The 17,546-nt window shown below is 44.6% G+C and overlaps 1 protein-coding gene across 3 annotated transcripts in view; it reads right to left on the bottom strand.

Moving 5' to 3' along the window:
* Positions 1 to 17,546, bottom strand: part of AUH (AU RNA binding methylglutaconyl-CoA hydratase) — a 146,205-nt gene that overhangs the window by 61,312 nt on the left and 67,347 nt on the right. For 2 of the 3 annotated variants that reach the window (XM_072952733.1, XM_072952731.1), the window contains one exon: positions 16,383 to 16,439. The exons of the other annotated variant lie outside the window; for it this stretch is intronic. In XM_072952733.1, coding sequence (XP_072808834.1) covers positions 16,383 to 16,439 — 57 coding nt within the window. The remainder of the gene's footprint in view (positions 1 to 16,382; positions 16,440 to 17,546) is intronic. 3 annotated transcript variants of the gene reach the window in all.

Genomic DNA, 17,546 nt, shown 5'->3' with positions numbered 1-17,546 from the left:
CCATCCCTGTGCTGGACCGACCAGCACACCTTCAGAGTCAAAGTGGTCCAGGAGCGGTGAGTGCTGTGGGTGAGCCTTGCTCCTTCCTGCGCCTCCAACGTGCTCCAGCAGAACTGGAGTGAGGGTGCCAGCAAGCTCGCCACCCCTGCTGGGGAGGCCCCGGGACATCTCGTTATGTCTTCCCAGATCACCTCTCCCCCACTGCCCCCCCCCGTCCTAATGGGCTTCTGGTTCAGCACGCCTTCTCTCCTCCTCTGCTTAATTTTGTCATCGCCACACTTACCACTATCTAACATAACTACGTATTTTATTTATTTATCAGTCTGCCCCCTCAAATGTAAACTCCATAAAGGGTTTGGTCTGTTTAATTTTCTGCTGTATTTTTCCAGCCACTACAAGCGCGTGGCACATAATAAACACTCAGTAAAACACTAGGCAAAAAACGAATGCATCTCACAGACGTATAAACCAGAAAAAAAAACACAAAAAACTACTAGAAACAGCAGGTCAGACATACCAGGCATAGGACGTGCTGTAAAGAAAAAACAGAACAAAATGCTGGGTACACAGCACCCGCACTGGACCACCAACTACAGCTCCCGAGCGAAAGCGGCGGGAGACGGTACAAAGACGGCGAGCTGCGCCAGTCAGGCTTCTTGGCCGCTGGCAGCGCAGACCCACTCTGGCTGATCTACACACAAGAGAGGTTTCCTGAACGCTTTCTGGATGACTCCAAGAATTACCAAAAAATGCTAAAGAACTACGCTTACTAAACAGACAGAACCGAGAGTCACCATGAGCCAGGACGGCAGCCTCAGCCCACAGAGAAGGCTGCGTCCAGTAAGGACCCAGCCCCCTAGGACGCAGACCAAGTCCCCATCAAACCTTCACTGTCCCTACCTCTGATGGTCCAGCTTTAAACTCAAAATCCTGGGCAGAAATCTCTGCTAGCAAGTACCCACTTAAACCCATTCAGCAGGGACCCACAGACTTAGAAAGGGGTTCAGATGCGCTGGGAGGGGTCAAAAAAAACAGGTACATCACAATAGTGGTGTAAACAAACTTTATTTGGTACAAATACCAAAGAGAAAGCTCTTCCCTGGAGTACACGTACTTCCTGATACCTGCATGACAAAGGCTTCCGCGACAATGACCAGCATGGGGAAGCGTCAGGGAGGTGGGCTGCTCCTTAGCGCTGTGTGTGAGAACAGGCTAAAATGCACATGCTAAACCTCATGCATTTGCACAGCAATTTGGATTTCTGCAGTATCAGTTGGCACTGGAAACGTTACACTCGCTTCAAATGGCACAAAATAAAGGCACCAAGCTGAAGTATTTTAAACCCTCTACGTCTCCATTACTCAACCGAAAGGTTTTCAAAGCATCAAGAACAGCACGCATGTGCGGACGTTCAGGAGCAAACATCGGCCAAAATGAATCGCACAGTGACCCAAATAGCAGGGACTGGGAGGGGCTGGCTGCTGCAGCCACGGAGCGCTCACTGGCTCCTGCGAAGTCAGCCGTCTGCACTTTAAAAGGGTCTGAGCTCTCTGACCGACACTCTGGTTTTTTTCTGTTTTTTCCCCCTGCAGCTTTAATCTTGGGGCAGCCACAACACACAAAAAACTCCTGAATCTTAATCTACTTTCTTTTCTCTCTTCTCGGAGGTGTGAAAGGGCTGGCCAGGTTTGCTGGAGCTCCAGCAAGACAACCTCTCCTGTCTTGTTCGGTTTCCTTAGGTCGAAGGATGGGGCGCAAGAAGCCCCTCTCAAGACCTGCTATTCGGAGGCGGGAAGCAGGTTTCACGTGCTCCCTGGAATCCGAAGAATTTATCCCCAAAAGGCACTGAAACGTGCCTAGTTAAAAACAAACTTCAACAAAGAAAGCAACAGAGGGAGAAAACAAATGTACGAAACACACGGTTAACCAGCAGAAACTTGTGCAAAGAACAGACAAGCATGATTTCTGGGTAACGCTCCTAAAAATCCTAGAAAGTAAAACATTCAGAGAAATCCAGTTTATCTCATTCAAGGAACAGATACTGAGCGCCTGCATCTCACAAGCTCTGGGCCAGAGACGCTGCTGCCACACGAGGCACAGCAATCCCGGGTGCCCTCCCCGGAAGCGCGCAGGGCGGAGGGCACGGCCGGACCGGCAGAGAGAGATGCCTTGTTACAGCAAGTAAACAAGGAGGCCGTCAGACCAGGTGGCTCTAAACGCCTCGGTGGCCTCCGTACGCAAACCAAAATCTAAGCCTGTAAATGCCTCAAAGTTACGAAATCAAAACGCTGAGAGCAACGGATCACAACCAAACAACTAGGCTATCAGCCACAGCCGGTCAATGGTTCCCTGATTTTGCTTCCATCTTTTCTCTGTAAAAGTCTCTCCCCAGCTTCCCGTTGGCGGAGTGCTCCTAACCCCGTCTGGCTTGGCGCGGCCCAAGTCAGATCGATTTTTGCTCAAATGAAGTCTTAAAATTCCGAATACGCCTCAGCTTGTCTCTTAACAAACTACCAACTGGAAGAGGACGGGAAGTTATCAAGGTCTCACTCCAGCACCTGATGATGTGATCTTAATACGGGTTACACAGAAACACCCAAATCCTCTCAGACTTTAGGACACTTATCCTTCACGGCATTCCCACTTGTCAAACTTACGAATAAACAGTTTAGCAAAAATTCTGTCATTGCAAAGTCGAGTGTATGAAAGTGAGGGGAGAATGAAGGAAATAAATATCAGATTGGCAGCTCAACGTCATTTGTCTCTGAAAAATAAAGAACTTAAATTCATATTAAATAAATCTACGTAAGTCGACAACAATGCTAAGATGAAAGTGGACTTTAAATAACGCAGAAAAGCGTCCAGAAAACAGACAAACACACGAAACTGAGGCACAGCACACACTCCGAACCCACAAGACTTCCCTGCCAGGCTGCACCCTTGCTTTGGTGCCACAGTCTGGAAAAGCTCCTGTTCGGTTACGCTCTATGGACAATCCCGCTGGAATACCTCTCCCGAGCAGGTCAGGTGACGCCATTCCCACGACACGCCCTCCTGGCGGAACTAAACAGAAGCAGGTACCCCCAGCCACACAGAACAGTGACAGTGCATCAGGTAAGGAAGGGGCGGGGGGAGCGAGGGGGAAAAGGACACTTACCAACACAAACCCGTGAAGCCGGACACTGCGGAACTGCACCCCACGCGTGCTGAGACTCCTCGTCTACCAGCACACTTTTAAAGCGCGTGTCCATTTACCCCTTCATCCCCACGATGTTTTATATTATAAAACACTCACGCCTACTATCACACTTAATGGGTTAGGAGACGAAGGCACAGGGTGGCAAGTCCCTTTCCCAAGGCCACAGAGCGAGGGTTCAGCCCACTCCAGGATCCACATGCAGCGACGTTACTGGTTTTATAATAGTTTGTGTATTTATTTTCTCAATCTCTTTCTGAAATACTGAACTGATACATAACTGATTTCAAAGTGCTCATTTTAAATTATCAGCTATTTTAGGACTTGCAGATAATTCATCTTAGAGGAATCCGATGGTTACTCCCTATTTTCCGGTCACCTGCTGCTGGCTAGTGAATGGAACAGGGAACTTCCCAACTGTGTTTACAGATGGCCACAGTAAAACAGAATTCAAAAATACGTATATTAGATGAGGATTCTCAACCACTTGAGCCAGCGAACCTGCCATGGCATCAGGTAAAAGTTTGATTCATAAACAGCTCTTTGCTTTTCACAAGGTATCAACTACTTTAACAAGCCAAACCTTCAAGCTGAACAGAAACCCCATAATTTATCATCTAACAGGGTGACCATGACCATTTCCAGACGCTTCCTCTGCCTCTGAAATGCTCCTCACCAAGGGTAACTATTAACAGGTCAAGAAATAAATTAATTCCAGGGCACTGGAAATTATGCTCATGAGATGAAAAGTGGCCTTGCTGACAATGCATCACTATTTCTAGACAGTGCACTTGAACATCAAATAAATCTCACTTCATGGAGATGTGCCAAGAGCCAGTGACCTAGTTTCATTAGGGTGGGAAAGAAACAGCAATCTGTCCTTTGAGACTGGTACCAAAATAGCTTCCCTAACGCAGAGCTCCACGCTTTTTTAAGGGTTTAAATAATCTTTCCATGCAAGGGCAAGAAGAATACTCAGAGCCAGTATCAAACAGGAATGTCCTTCACGTACCCCCGTCGGTCAGTGCTAGCTCTCGTAATGCTACCGATACTTTCAAAACTTGGAAAGAATTCAGAACCAGTAAAATTAAGTAAGAAACTGTTTTCAACATCTAATAATTGCTTAATGTAGGCAATCGTACCACACCAGCAGACCAAAGACTATTTTTGAGAAACTCTATAAAGATAACCGGCCGCCTTTGCCAGCGCCACACCCAAAGAAACATGCAAGCAATAATACACAGAACTATTTTTATTGAGGTAGCTTTATATCACATGGACATAAAAATATAAAGCAACACCGCACCTATGCACAGCACCATAGAAACAAAACCTGGCACAACAGAAACCGTCAGTAGTCAAGAGCGGTCACTTTAGGAAGAGCCGGGCAAGAAGCAAGTCTGAGAGACACTGGGCCTGTGAAACCTGTTTCCTTCCTGAAGTGAAGAATGTGAAAAACAGGACACAGTCGCCTCTTAGAAGAGTTCACTGTAGTGCAACTACAAACTGTATGACGTCTACAAGACACACACTTAAAACAAAGCAACTCCAAGGCAGAAGGTAAAAGGCTGGGAAACACACCACAGGCAGGGTCGCGCAGATGGGTCAGGGCCCACGGTGCCACAGTCAGGCACAACCCAAGCGAAGGCAGAACGCGCGACGGGCGAACGGGGGCGGGCCACGCTGATGGAGCCGTGTGAACCGCGGTGAAGACACAGGCCCCCCGAGGCACCAGAAGACACGGAACTGAAATACACGCACAGCTGGCCCTTGAACAACGCAGGCTGGAGCCGTGTGGGTCCACTTACACGAGGGTTTTTCTTCAATAAATGTGTCCCACAGTTCTACCTGGTCCGTGATTGGTCGAAGCTGAGGATAGAGAACTCTGGATACGGAGTTATTAGCAGACTTCCGGCTGCGTGGGGGTTGGCACGGAACTCCTGAGTAGTTCAAAGGTCGAGTATTCAAGAAAATAGGAGAGAAAAACAAGAAACTGACAGAAACACAATAGCAGTGGACACTGGAACATACCTCTCTCCAGTCTGACTGATCAAATACACAAAAACTAGAAAACAATATAATTAATAAATTACATTATGTAAAACTATGTCTAAAACCTTACAAACAAACAGGATACTTCCTTTTCAAAGGCCATGGAAAACATTTACAAGTCTGGCCAATGCAACTGTTATACACAATGAAACTGCTATCATTTCCTAAAAGCAGGGCTACGGAAATTATACTAAAATAATGAAACTAGAAATTATTAATTAGAAAACCCTAAAAATAACTTGGAAACTAAAACACAACAAAACAACAAGCAAACACACAGACACACAAACCCTGCTCTTAGGTTACAATTCAGTGAGAACAAAATGCAAATCTAGAAAACAATATAAACCCTGTATGAAAATAAATGCTAAGCAGCTAAGATTAGCTCATTTAAAATACAAACTCCTTCACCAGTAATAATGAAGACGAACCAACTAGACATTTGAATGTTTAAAAGCAGCGAGGCAAAGAAAACGTAGAACAAATGGCAGGAAAACGTAGAAAAAAGGCAGGAAGCCGTAAGTTAGAAAAGAGGAGAAAAGTAAAAGGGAAAAAAAAAAACAAACCCATAAACCTAAGAAGCGGTTCTGTGGAAAAGCAAATTAGGAGAGAAGGAAAACAAAAATAGGAACTAAGAACTAATAAGGGGAAAGAACCAACTGTGGAAGGAAACAAAGCATTTCATAAAACATGATATACAAGTCTGTGTCTGGAAACACGTCTACATCTGAAAATCTGGGTGGGATATGACCCAAGAATAGTCAGTTATAAATAGGGTATTCTATATTTCTCTGTGCTCTACCATGTAAAGTTGTGTACCTATTCTGATCTTGTGGTAGCTTATGGGGAAAAAGAATATGAAAATGAATACATGTCTATTCATGTATGACTGAAAAACTGTGCTGTACACCAGAAATTCACACAGCATTGTAAACCGATCACAACTCAATAAAAAAAATTTTTTTTTAAAAAGAGTACTTTAAACGTCAAAATATATTAGGACACAAAAGTAAAATTAATACAAAATTTCACAAGTGTTATTTAATCCCAGTATTGTTTCAAATATCCTAGAAAGCAGACAGTTAATAAAGCTTCCAAATCATTTTCAAGATGCTAACATGTAACTGCTACCAAAATCTCACCAGGTAACAAATGAAACAAATCTTCAAACTAATCTCTTCTATAAAAATGGATGCAAAAAATACCATTCCAGTATAGGCATACAGAATCCAGAAGTCCCATTAAGCCCGGAACAGCAGTACACCATGATGAGAACAGTCTGTTCCAAGAAAACTAGACTCTTTCAATAGAAAACCTATCTAAATAATTCAGGTATCAAGAAATGCGACACTATCAATATGTCAAGATACTTCCGTCATGTGATTATGGATGTGACTCTCAGAGTAGAGGCCAGGAGAATGCTTCTTGGTGAAACACCACAAGTTTTCCTACAGTGGAGTTATATGTGAGACAGAAAGGTGAGATATCTAAAATAGACCATTAAATCAAAAATACCAACTCACAGAACAGAATGTATAATATGTTCATATTTTTAGGGAAAAAAATCTATAAAGGTCTGTATTAATATACTGGTAGATGCACTTTAAAATCTGAAATGACAGGCATCAAACCATTAACTATAATTACTTACTGGGACAAATATTTCCCTCTTGCTTTAATCAAAATTAAGAAACTGCTTTTAAGAAATCTGTCAACTGCTAAAAGATTAATTCAATTCTGAAACTGGCCCAACCGCCTCCCATGATTATTTTTACTTCTAGTCATACAGTATTAGTGATTTTATGATTTCCCTTTTTTAAAATAAATAGCAATATTACTTTGGTGTTCGAATGCTCTAGGAGTTAAATTTTAAAGTAACGCCGTTACTTTCTGATTAACTGAGGTTACAGAAGACTTCCTCGAAGGGACCTGGGCTCTGGGGATGGGGTGTTCAAAATCTCCCCACTGGAGGCGGCCTGGTGGAAGGAAGGAGCAGGCGACTTTCTAACGGTGAGATATCAGGAAAGAGACAGCAGACAGTAGAGGACAAGGAGAACAAATGCGGGACAAAAACAAAACTGGTGACACACACGCAACAGGATCAGCCTCAGGGCTGCCACCACTGGTCGCCATGCCTAGTGATCAAGAGGGTCATAAAGGATGTTCACCAAGTGCCACGAGAAAGTGAAAAAATAAAAGCGAAAGGGGAGACACGTGACTGTAAAAGCACATCCTGGCTTAGCAGTGTCATTCTGTGCGCAGCAACAAGCTTACTTAATGGCAGCCAATTCTACATGCAAAGACTAGAAATCTGAAAGTTAACAGGACTTTTTCAGCTCAGCCACAATCACCACAGGGGTGCACATTTCCGAGAAACAAGTAACTAGTAACACTGGTGAATCTGCTTCAAAGGAAAGGTGGTCCTTTCACATGCCCACGCCAAACGCCTTTTACGATTGGTACCCGTAAGTTGGATGTCACCTCTGTGGGTAACTAGACATAGTTTGGTGACATTTCAGTGAATGAAAAAAAATAGCAATTGTCAGTCTGGGTGCACAGAACTTCTCTGATTAAGTTTTTGGTCATTTGACAAAAATAATGCAAGTGAGTCCTTGCTCAAGGTAACAACACAGGAGCATCCTGGACTCACGTCGTCCCACAGACACATCAAAGCTGCAGCTGAACAAGGAGCGCTTTCCTCTAGAAGGAACCCCTAGACTCCCCGAGTGATTCCTCCACACGGAAGCAGGTAGCAGAGCCCGAGGTGCAATGTGGCCGCCAACCACCCACACCAGGGACACACACCTCGGGGGGACTCCCACAGCTCCCAGCTTCTCTCTGAGGAGCGAAGGGTTTGAATCCCACGTCAGGCACGCCAACTTTTCAGCCCTGCACCTGAGAGATGGAACCCCAAATACCTGGCTTGAAAGCAAGCAGGCTCGTGTCAGCAACAGCAACGGGCACAGCGCACTGCGAAGGCGCCCTGGGCTGGCACAGGCCCGCCTGACCACCCGTGCAAAGCAGCGCCCAGGCAGCTGGCTGAGAAGCGCCCGGTCTCTGTGGAAGCGGCCTATTTGCTTAGCTTAAAGTTTCAGTCCCAGGAACACGTGCCTAACTCACTGCACATCCGGAGGCAACACCACCCCAAGACCACCGAGACCAGGGGTGCCACCTCTGCCTCTGCCTCTGCCTCGCTCCCGGCCACCAGGACCCCCCAGGAATGAGCCTGTGCTCACATCTGGCGCCCTGGTTTTTGCAGACGCTGCCAAGAAGATAACCCCTGATCACCAGGCTCTGAAGGCCACTAAGCTTATATCCACTGGCCCCACAGACCGTAACAAACAGAGAAAGAGTCCTTGACCAGCTCTCCACCCCAGGGCACAGCGGAGACGCAGCCGAGTGGAAGGTCTAATACCTCTGTGAAAGCGGCCAATTAGCTTGTCTTCATGGCTGCGGAGGGAGGGCCAGCTTCTAATTAAACACACATCAAGGGGCCTACTACGGTCCTCTCCAGACACTCGGAGGCTGGCAGGTACCGTCTTCCCACTCTCCATCTGCCCTGCTCCAGGTCTCTGTTGTCTCTGAGAAAGGACCTGTACACACACCTGTCGCCCCAGCTTTTGTAGCTGCCGCCTGGCGGACGCATCCCTTGACCGCCTGGATCTGTGGACCAGCTGGCCTTGTGTTAATGGTTCAAAAGGACAACAGCAAAGAAAGAATGAATTCCTAACTGGCTAGCACCCAAAGGCAAGAAATACCCATCTCCCAGTCTTCCCCTGGAAGCAGCATGTTTCCACATCTTACAGCTGCTGCCTGAGGGTCTGGCTTCCAATCAGCCTGACTCCAGATGCTGGCTGAGCTCCTCCCCGCTGAGACGCGACAGGTCCTGGCCCTGCCTCAGCCACCGGGACCCACTAAGAACAGAGCAGGTGCTTGGACAGACCAAGGGTTTGAGAGACAACAAACAGCCAGGGCAGGGCTGAACAGTAAGGTTCATCTCCCGGACTGGAAGAAGAGGCTGTTTTGTCTAATGCATAAAGACTAACACAGAGAGTCAAGGAAAGTGAGAAACATTAAAAAAAAAAATCCACACAAAAAGACAAGATAAAACCTCAGGAAAAAAGACCTTAACAAAACAGAGACAAGTGACTTGCCTGAAAAAGAGCTCAAAATAACAGTCGCAAAAATGCTGAGGACAGGAAAAGAATGCGTGAACGAAGAGGAATTCCCACAAAGAGAAAATTTAAGACGTCCAAACAGAAGTGACAAAGCTGAACACAGTAACTGAACTGGAAAGTGCACCAGAGGGATTCAACAACAGGCTGGACGAAGCAGGAAAAAGGAGCACTGAATTCAACGGCGGGGTGGTGCAACTTACCCAGCAAAGCAGCAACAACAGCAGCAAATGGAAAGGAGTCAAGAAACCCTGAGAGACTTGCGGGGCAGCAGTGAGCGTGTCGACGCTCACGTTACAGGGTCCCCGCAGGAGAAGACAGTGGAAACGGGGCAGAACTCTTATTTGACAAAACAATGACTAAAAACATCCCCGCCCTGCAAGCCCAGAGAGTTCTAAAACATACAAACCCAGAGACTCGCTCTAAGACATATTACAGTTAACGTGCCGAAAGTTAAAGACGAGGAGAGACTCTGAAAAGCAGCAAAAGGGAAACGACCTGTTACATCCAAGGAACCCCCGTAACACCGTGAGCCGACTGTGTAGCAGAAACCTTGCAGGCCAGAAGCGAGGAACCCGACACATTCCAAACGCTTCCAGTCAGGACTATTACACCCGGCCAGGCTGCCCTGCAGAACTGAAGGGCAGATGGAGTTCTCCAGACGAGGTAAAGGCGTTGATCACAACTAGACTGGTTGTACGAAAAACGTTAAAGGAACTTCTTTCAGCTGAAACAAACTGGCACTACTTAGTAGCAGAAAAACATACGAAAGTACAAATCTTAGTGGTAAAAGTAAATACATAATATAGTTCAGAACAACCTGATGTAAAGGTAATGGGTTAATGAGTCATAAAGCTCATAGGAAGGTAAGAAAAAAACAAAATAATAATTGTAACTACGATAATCTGTTAATGCACACACGAGAGAACAAGATGCAAAATGTAACATCAAAAACGCACAACGTGTGGGAAGAATAAAAATGAAAAGATTTAAATGTAAAGATTGTAGCAATGTTTTCTTAGGCCGCTCTCCCAAGGCAACAGAAGTAAAAGCAAAAAGAAACAAATGGGACCTAATCAAACTCGGACGCTTCTGCCCGGCAGAGGAAACCACGAACAAAACAAAAAGACAACCTACGAACTAGGAGAAAATATTCGCAGAAGACACAACTGACAGGGGCTTAATAGCCACAATATACAAACAGCTCACACAGCTCAATGATAAGTGGGCAGAAGATCTAAACAGACATTTCCCGAAGAAGACAGACAGATGTCCCAACAGGTTCCTGAGAACACGTTCAACATCACTGATTATCAGAAAAATGCAGAACAAAACTGCAATGAGGTATCACCTCACACCAGCCAGAATGGCCATCACTAAAAAAGTCTACAAATAATAAACGCTGGAGAGGGTGTGAAGAAAAAGGACCCTCCTGTTGCTGGGACTGTAAATCGGTGTAGCCAGTATAAAAAAGAGTATGGAGGTTCCTTAAAAAAACTAAAAAGAGAGTTATCACATGATCCAGTAATCCCACTCCTGGGCATATGCATGGAGAAAACTCCAATTCAAAAAGACACATGCTCCCCAAGGTTCACAGCAGCACTGTTTATATTTACAGCGGCCAAGACATGGAAGCAGCCGAACTGTCCACTGACACGCCGTCAACGGATAAAGACGACGTGGTACGTGTGTACACTGGAAAAGTGCTCAGCCATAAAACCAATGGAATAACGCCATTTGCAGCAACATGCGTGAACCTAGAGATCATCACACTGAGTGAGGTCAGACAGAGAAAGATAAATAAATACCACTTATTGTGGAATCTAAAATACGATACAAAAGGACTTACCTACAGAACAGAAACCAAATCACAGACATAAAAAACAAACTTATGGTTACCGAAGGGGAAAGGGAGGGGAAGGGATAAATTAGGAGTTTGGGATTAGCAGTTACAACCTACTACACACAAAATAAACAATAAGGTCCTACTATATAACACAGGGAGCTATATGTACTATCTTGTAATAACATATAATGGAAAAGAATCTGAAAAAGAATATATATGTATAAATGAATCACTTTGCTGTGCACCAGAAACACACTGTAAATCAATTACATCTCAATTTTTTTTAAAGTAGAGATTTAGAATGCATTCAAACTTAAGTTGTTACCAACTTAAAATAGACTGTTATAAATGTAAGTTGTTTCATGTTGTTTTATGTAAGCCTCATGGCAACCACAAAACAAAAATTCTATGGTAGATACATAAAAGGTAAGGAGAAAGGAATCTGAGCATACCATTACAAAAAAAAAAAAATCATGAAACCACAAAGCGAGCAAGAGAAGAAAAGAACAAAGGAATTACAAAACATTAACCAGGCTTGTGGTGATTATTTCGCGACATGTACATCTACAGTATCATCATGTTGTGTACGTGAAATTAATATGTTATATATGTCAGTTGCATCTAAATACATGCATAAAGCAAGCAACTGACAGGTGGGTGCAAAGGCATGTGTTTAAGAAATCATAGCACCTCCTTTCCAATCAAGATAAGGCAGCAAAGACTGGATTTACCTTGTGCCTAAAACATCCAAAAAACATTTCATGACACTGGACATGAGACAATAAAGGGCTGGGAAGGAGGAAAGATGGGAAACAAGCAAGGGGAGCCCTGCATCTGCCCAACCGTATCATCCAAAAAGAGTCTCCAGGACTCCGCGCAGAGAGGCGCTCAAGCCCAGTGCACACTCTCCGCTGAGGCAGGCTGTGACCCCAGGCCGACCCAGACAGCTCGAGTGGGCAGCACACACACAAGGCTCCAGAAAGCTAAAGAGGGTAACTCTTTACTTAGCAAAGTGCTGACCATTAAGTGTGGGAGAAAACTCTCTGAGTCCAGGGAAAGAGCTGAAAGGATGAGAGATTGAAGTTCAATAAATGCCAAGCAGAAGGACCATGATGAAAACTTCACCAAAGCACATCACAATTCAAAGTGCTTAAAACCCGTGACAAAGTGATAAAGGAAATCACAAAGTAGCTCTAGGGGGAAAAAAAAATTACATACAGAAAGATAAGAATGACAGCAGAGTCCTTGCCAGGAAAGAAATGCAGCTATGAAAACAGTAAAGCAACAGCTTGGCTAAACTGAAAGGTAAGTAAATGCCAGCCTAGAATTCTATACCCAGAAAAAGTGTTTTCAAATAGAGTCAAAATAAAGACTTTTCCAAACATTCAAAAGCTGACGGAGCTCGGCAGCAGCCAATGAGCACCGCAGAAATGTTAACGGAAGTCCTCCTGGAGGAGGGAAGGGTAAGAGATGAAATCTGGGTCTAACTGGAGTAACTACGGGCACAAATACCTAAGGCATTTTCCTAGTAAATTGAATCTCTTTAAAGAATAATCAATTATTTAACAGAAGTAGTTAACCACACAACGTGGGCTCACAGCCTCTGTAAAAGTGCACAGCCACAGGACAAAGGTCAGAGAAAAACAATGAATGCGTTATAACAGTGACTAAGGCAATAAAGGTGATAAAACAGGATCATTAAAAAATTCAATTAATCCACACAATGGTGAAAAGGAAAGGGGGGAACAAAAACAGAGCACAGCGAAAACACACGAAAACGAGAGCTTTGTACGTAACAACAGCAAGCACATTCAAAGGCTCATTAAGACTCAACCGTAAGACGGGATGAAAAAGCAAGACCCGACAACATGCTGCCACCAGAAACGTACTGTAAACATAAAGACACAAACAGGTTCGGAATACGAGAATTCTAGGCTGACGGCCCTTTGCTTCCGCACTTCGGAAATGCCATTCCACTGAACTCCGGACTCCACACTTTCTGATGGGGAATCCACTCATTCAAACCATTGCTTCCTATTAATGTGCTATTTCTCTTCGACTTTCAAGATGATGATGATGATTATTTTGGTCCTTAGTCCTAAGCATTTTGGTTATGAAGCGTCTGCTCATGGGTTCCTTTGGGCTCATCTTGACTGGTTTCACTGGAATCCTTCATTTATGTCTTTCACCAAATCTGTAAAATCCTCAGCCATTTTTTCGAACAATATTTTTTGAACCACCCTCTTTCTCCTTTCCTTCTGAGATTTTTGCAACACAAACGTCAAGCATTTGAGCATTGCTCCGTAGGCCCCTGGTGTCCAGTTCATTTCTTCAGCTTTTTGTTTGCTTCTCTGTTACTTGGACCGAGGAACTCCTAGCTCCTGTTGCTCAGTCGTGAGGTTCACCCCCTCTTCCGTCATTTCTACTCTGAAACGCTGTGCATTTCCATTTTTCACGTGGGTAAGCGGTTACTACGTCAAGAAGTTAAGGGCGAATTGTTTCAGTTGCCTCCTCTTCTCCTTACTGGTGAGGGAGGGATTCCTTTCCTAGGTTTCTGGGGACGGCCAAACACATGACACTGGACATTGGACACGTATGTGACTGCTAACAGTTTCTCAGTCACATATGCTCACAGCCCAGGGAAGGGTACCACATGGCACGCAGGACCACATGGATACTGTGCTTGGTAACAGGGTGACAAACAGGGTACGAGAGGCAGGCGTTGCAGTGCGAGAGCGTGATGTGCCCCTGGTTCCTCAGGGAGGATGCGATTGGTTTATCTGAATAATTTCATACTCTGGCAGGCACCTGGAACCCCGTCTCCAGGGATAAGCAGGAATGAGGCCTGGTCTGGATGAGGGGCGTGGTTTGCTGCACTTTGGCCACAATCCACAGCTCGCTGTTTGCCATGTCTCCCGCCCCTGTGCTGGAACGTCAGCTGCAGGGCACCGTGCCCTTCCCTTGTTTGCTCATGGCTGTACACCCAGTGTCTACGCCAGTGCACGGCGCAACAAACATGTGCTAAGTTAAGTGAGTAAATGTGCCTGAAACACAGCGTGTGAGCAGAGGCGAGAGAGCTGCTGGGACCCGCGTGCAGGTCTTGTCCTCTGACGCGTACCGCTGACTCAGTCCACCACTGTTTCCTCACACTCACAGCTCCCCAGCTTAAACTGCCTTGCTCCTGTTTGATGCCAACAGCTTTGTAATTACAGGGCAGCTGTGGTACTGCACACGTTTACTCTCTCCTACCAGATTTCAGATGCGCCATCTCCATCTGTATCTGTGTTTCCACCACAGCAACTAACAATGTTAAGTTTCTTGCAAGTAACTCCCAAAACACCCTAACTGGACATAAAGCAAGTGGTCACCGAGCACACTTACCAGTACAAAGAAACGACACTGCAGTGCATGAGGGGCGTTCATAAGTGGACTAGACTTCAGAGGGGTCACTGGGGCATCAGCCCACTCACCCAGCAGTGCTGTCCCCTGCTCACAACACTGGTAAAGGTCTGACGTTACGTAAGTCTCTTAAGAAAAGCAGTCTTATTTTTGTTACACTTTTCTTCTTCCTGAAAACAGTTACGACCTTATTAATCAGATTTGGCACAGAAAGGTCTTTTGCTATTTATGAAAAGCAAATTCACCCTCAGAGGAAAAAGATGAGTCACTGGCAGAAGATATTCCAAAGAATCAGCTCAAATTCTGATGTAAATTCTAAGAAGATTTCGACAAAGGTTATAAACAAAACTTTCCAAAATGACTACTGTGTTCAGGACAACACACACACTCAGGATTTAAAAATCTAACATTACTTCATAGACACACCTTAAAATAGAGTTCCTGGACTCCATGCCAAGGGGCTGCGTTACTGCTAAACACAGCTTACGGTGAGCCGGGCAGGGATGTCCTGAATCGCTCACCCTGGGGACGAGACACAGACAGATCTCGGGACCCCAGTTCTGGTCCTCTGAAACCTGAGCGCTCTAATTCCCCTCCTTCTTTCCTTCTTTCTTTTTAGAACAGAAAATAAATTAAAAATTCATCTTTCTTTCTTCCTTTTTCAATTTGGGGAACAGCTGTTTTATCTCACATGTTAGTTATCTGATAATTCTTTTCATCGGATCCATTTTCTTATCATCCTTTCAGTGTTTCCATGAGTCACTGTGAAAAAGGTTGGCAGGGCCGGACAGGTAGATATTAAATGCTTTTACCTACAGGAATAGCATTTTCAGCAATTCCAAAGTAGAAAACTTAAGTCTTAAAACTGATCTGGGCAGTCTTCAGTTTCACAAAATTAAGGTGTAATTCCTACCTGTACACCCTAATCACCATACATATTGTTTTAAAGATACGGTTAAACACATAACTTTAACCCATTCAGGTACAACATGCCTGAAGTGTTCAAACACCACCTTTGATTTTTACATTATTACTATCACTTCACTCATACAGTAATAACTTACTAACACACACTTCCTCAAATGAAGTCCATTTTTTGAAAGAACAACTCCACCGAATGGGAATGTCTCTAAATTCTCTGCATCAGACAAGGAACAAAATTTCAGATTTACTGGGTGATGCAAGACTTCGTTACCAATGTTGGAAAAGTGCTTTCTTAAATGAGCCTTCCAAAAAGCAGCAGCTCACCTATCTTTTTTGTAGTAACAGAATAAATACCAGCTCCTCAGCTCCAAATCCAGGCTGCCCACTAACCCCAACCTTTGTCCAGCTGCAGAGAAACCCAAGGAAGCTGGCAGGCAGCCTGGGAAGCCCTGTTCCTTCCTCCACTGGGGTCTGACGGTGTGAAAAGGCTCTCTGAGGGCAAATACATTTATATACCCATATAAAAGTTTCCAAATATCGTTGTACTCTTTCAAGAATGATGTGGCCGCTACAATAATTTAAAAGCTAAGAAATCATATAGAAAAAGCACAGGACACAGCACAAGAAGAGAACACCAGGCAAGGAGCCCTCCATCTTCACACCCCCAGAGGCTAAAAGGATGCACTTTGAATAATAATAAGCAAACAACACAGCACGAGTCTCTTTACCCAAAATGTTGCCTTTTCACTGTTTTGAGGAGCAAATCAAGACAGGCGTGAACAATTCATACCTCCACCAGGAATAATTGCCAACTTTGTTTCAACCAGGCCCATTTTTGCAGAGGAAGCTAAAAAGGAAAGAAGAAAATTAAGTAACACCCACATCGTCAAATTCAAATATGATGACTTAAAAAAAGTTAGTAGGCTATTCTGTTTACTAATTAAATTTTTGTCACGAATCTTTTTAAAAATCCCTTTGGAAGACATTTAGTTATGGAAATACATGAACATTCTAAATGATATCTATTAAGAGATTCACATAACATTTTCTGTTAAAAATTGCTTGGCAGCGAATTAATTTTTTGATGCAGAAAGACCAGGTTGTAACTACATAATTTGACCTGATACTGCCAAGTCATGTCTGAAGGCTCGGAGTTCATTAATTATTCAGGATGAGGAGAGAGGCTGTGTCTGACAAGTAAGAATTCCCTGGCTGCCCGAACAGTCCTCCAGATCAAACAGCTTAATATGTCGTATCAGATATGGCAACTTTTCAAGACCCAGTCTCTAGTTACTCCTGACAAATGGTTTTACTGTTCTGACAGCTGGACAGGGCTCCTCTTTCCATGTTTGTTTTCACGGCTACTTTAAAACATCTTAATTACTTCTTTATTTGCATATCCAAATGTCCTTGGACGACTTCCCATACCCTAATTCCCAGAACTTGCATTCTTTCAGAAATGGATCGCATGTAACTTGACTTTTCAATTTAACACCCAAGGATCTCAGTCAAGAAGACAGAGATATAAAATAGAGTGAAAAGGGGGAACGAACATATGGACTAGCAATGACAAATCCCCAGAAACAACACCATAACATTATTAAAAACATAATTATCCTGACTCTACATTTAACAGGCAGCTCCATCAGAAGGGACGGTGGGAACCAGGGCAAGAGCAGTGACAAACACTGGCTGCCTGCTTCGCCCAGTCCTTGGTCCCGTGCTCTCTGTCACCTCGATGAGGGACAAGGATGCAGACAGCACTGTGACCACACAGAAGGCAGCATCAAGGACAACAGTGGCAGCACGCAGTACTCCGGCTGTGACGCCAGGCCGCCTGGGTTCAAATCCCAGCACTGTCGCTGATGTTAGACTTGCTGCTTCGCCTGTCTGGGCCCGAGCTTCTTCAGGCTCCACAGCGCGTACCCGCTTCACAGGGCCGGGAGGCAGACTG

This window comes from Vicugna pacos, chromosome 31 (assembly GCF_048564905.1).
Source record: "Vicugna pacos chromosome 31, VicPac4, whole genome shotgun sequence".
Taxonomy (NCBI): Eukaryota; Metazoa; Chordata; class Mammalia; order Artiodactyla; family Camelidae; genus Vicugna; species Vicugna pacos.
Note: the sequence above shows the minus strand (reverse complement) of the source record. Positions and strands in the feature narration are given on the sequence as shown.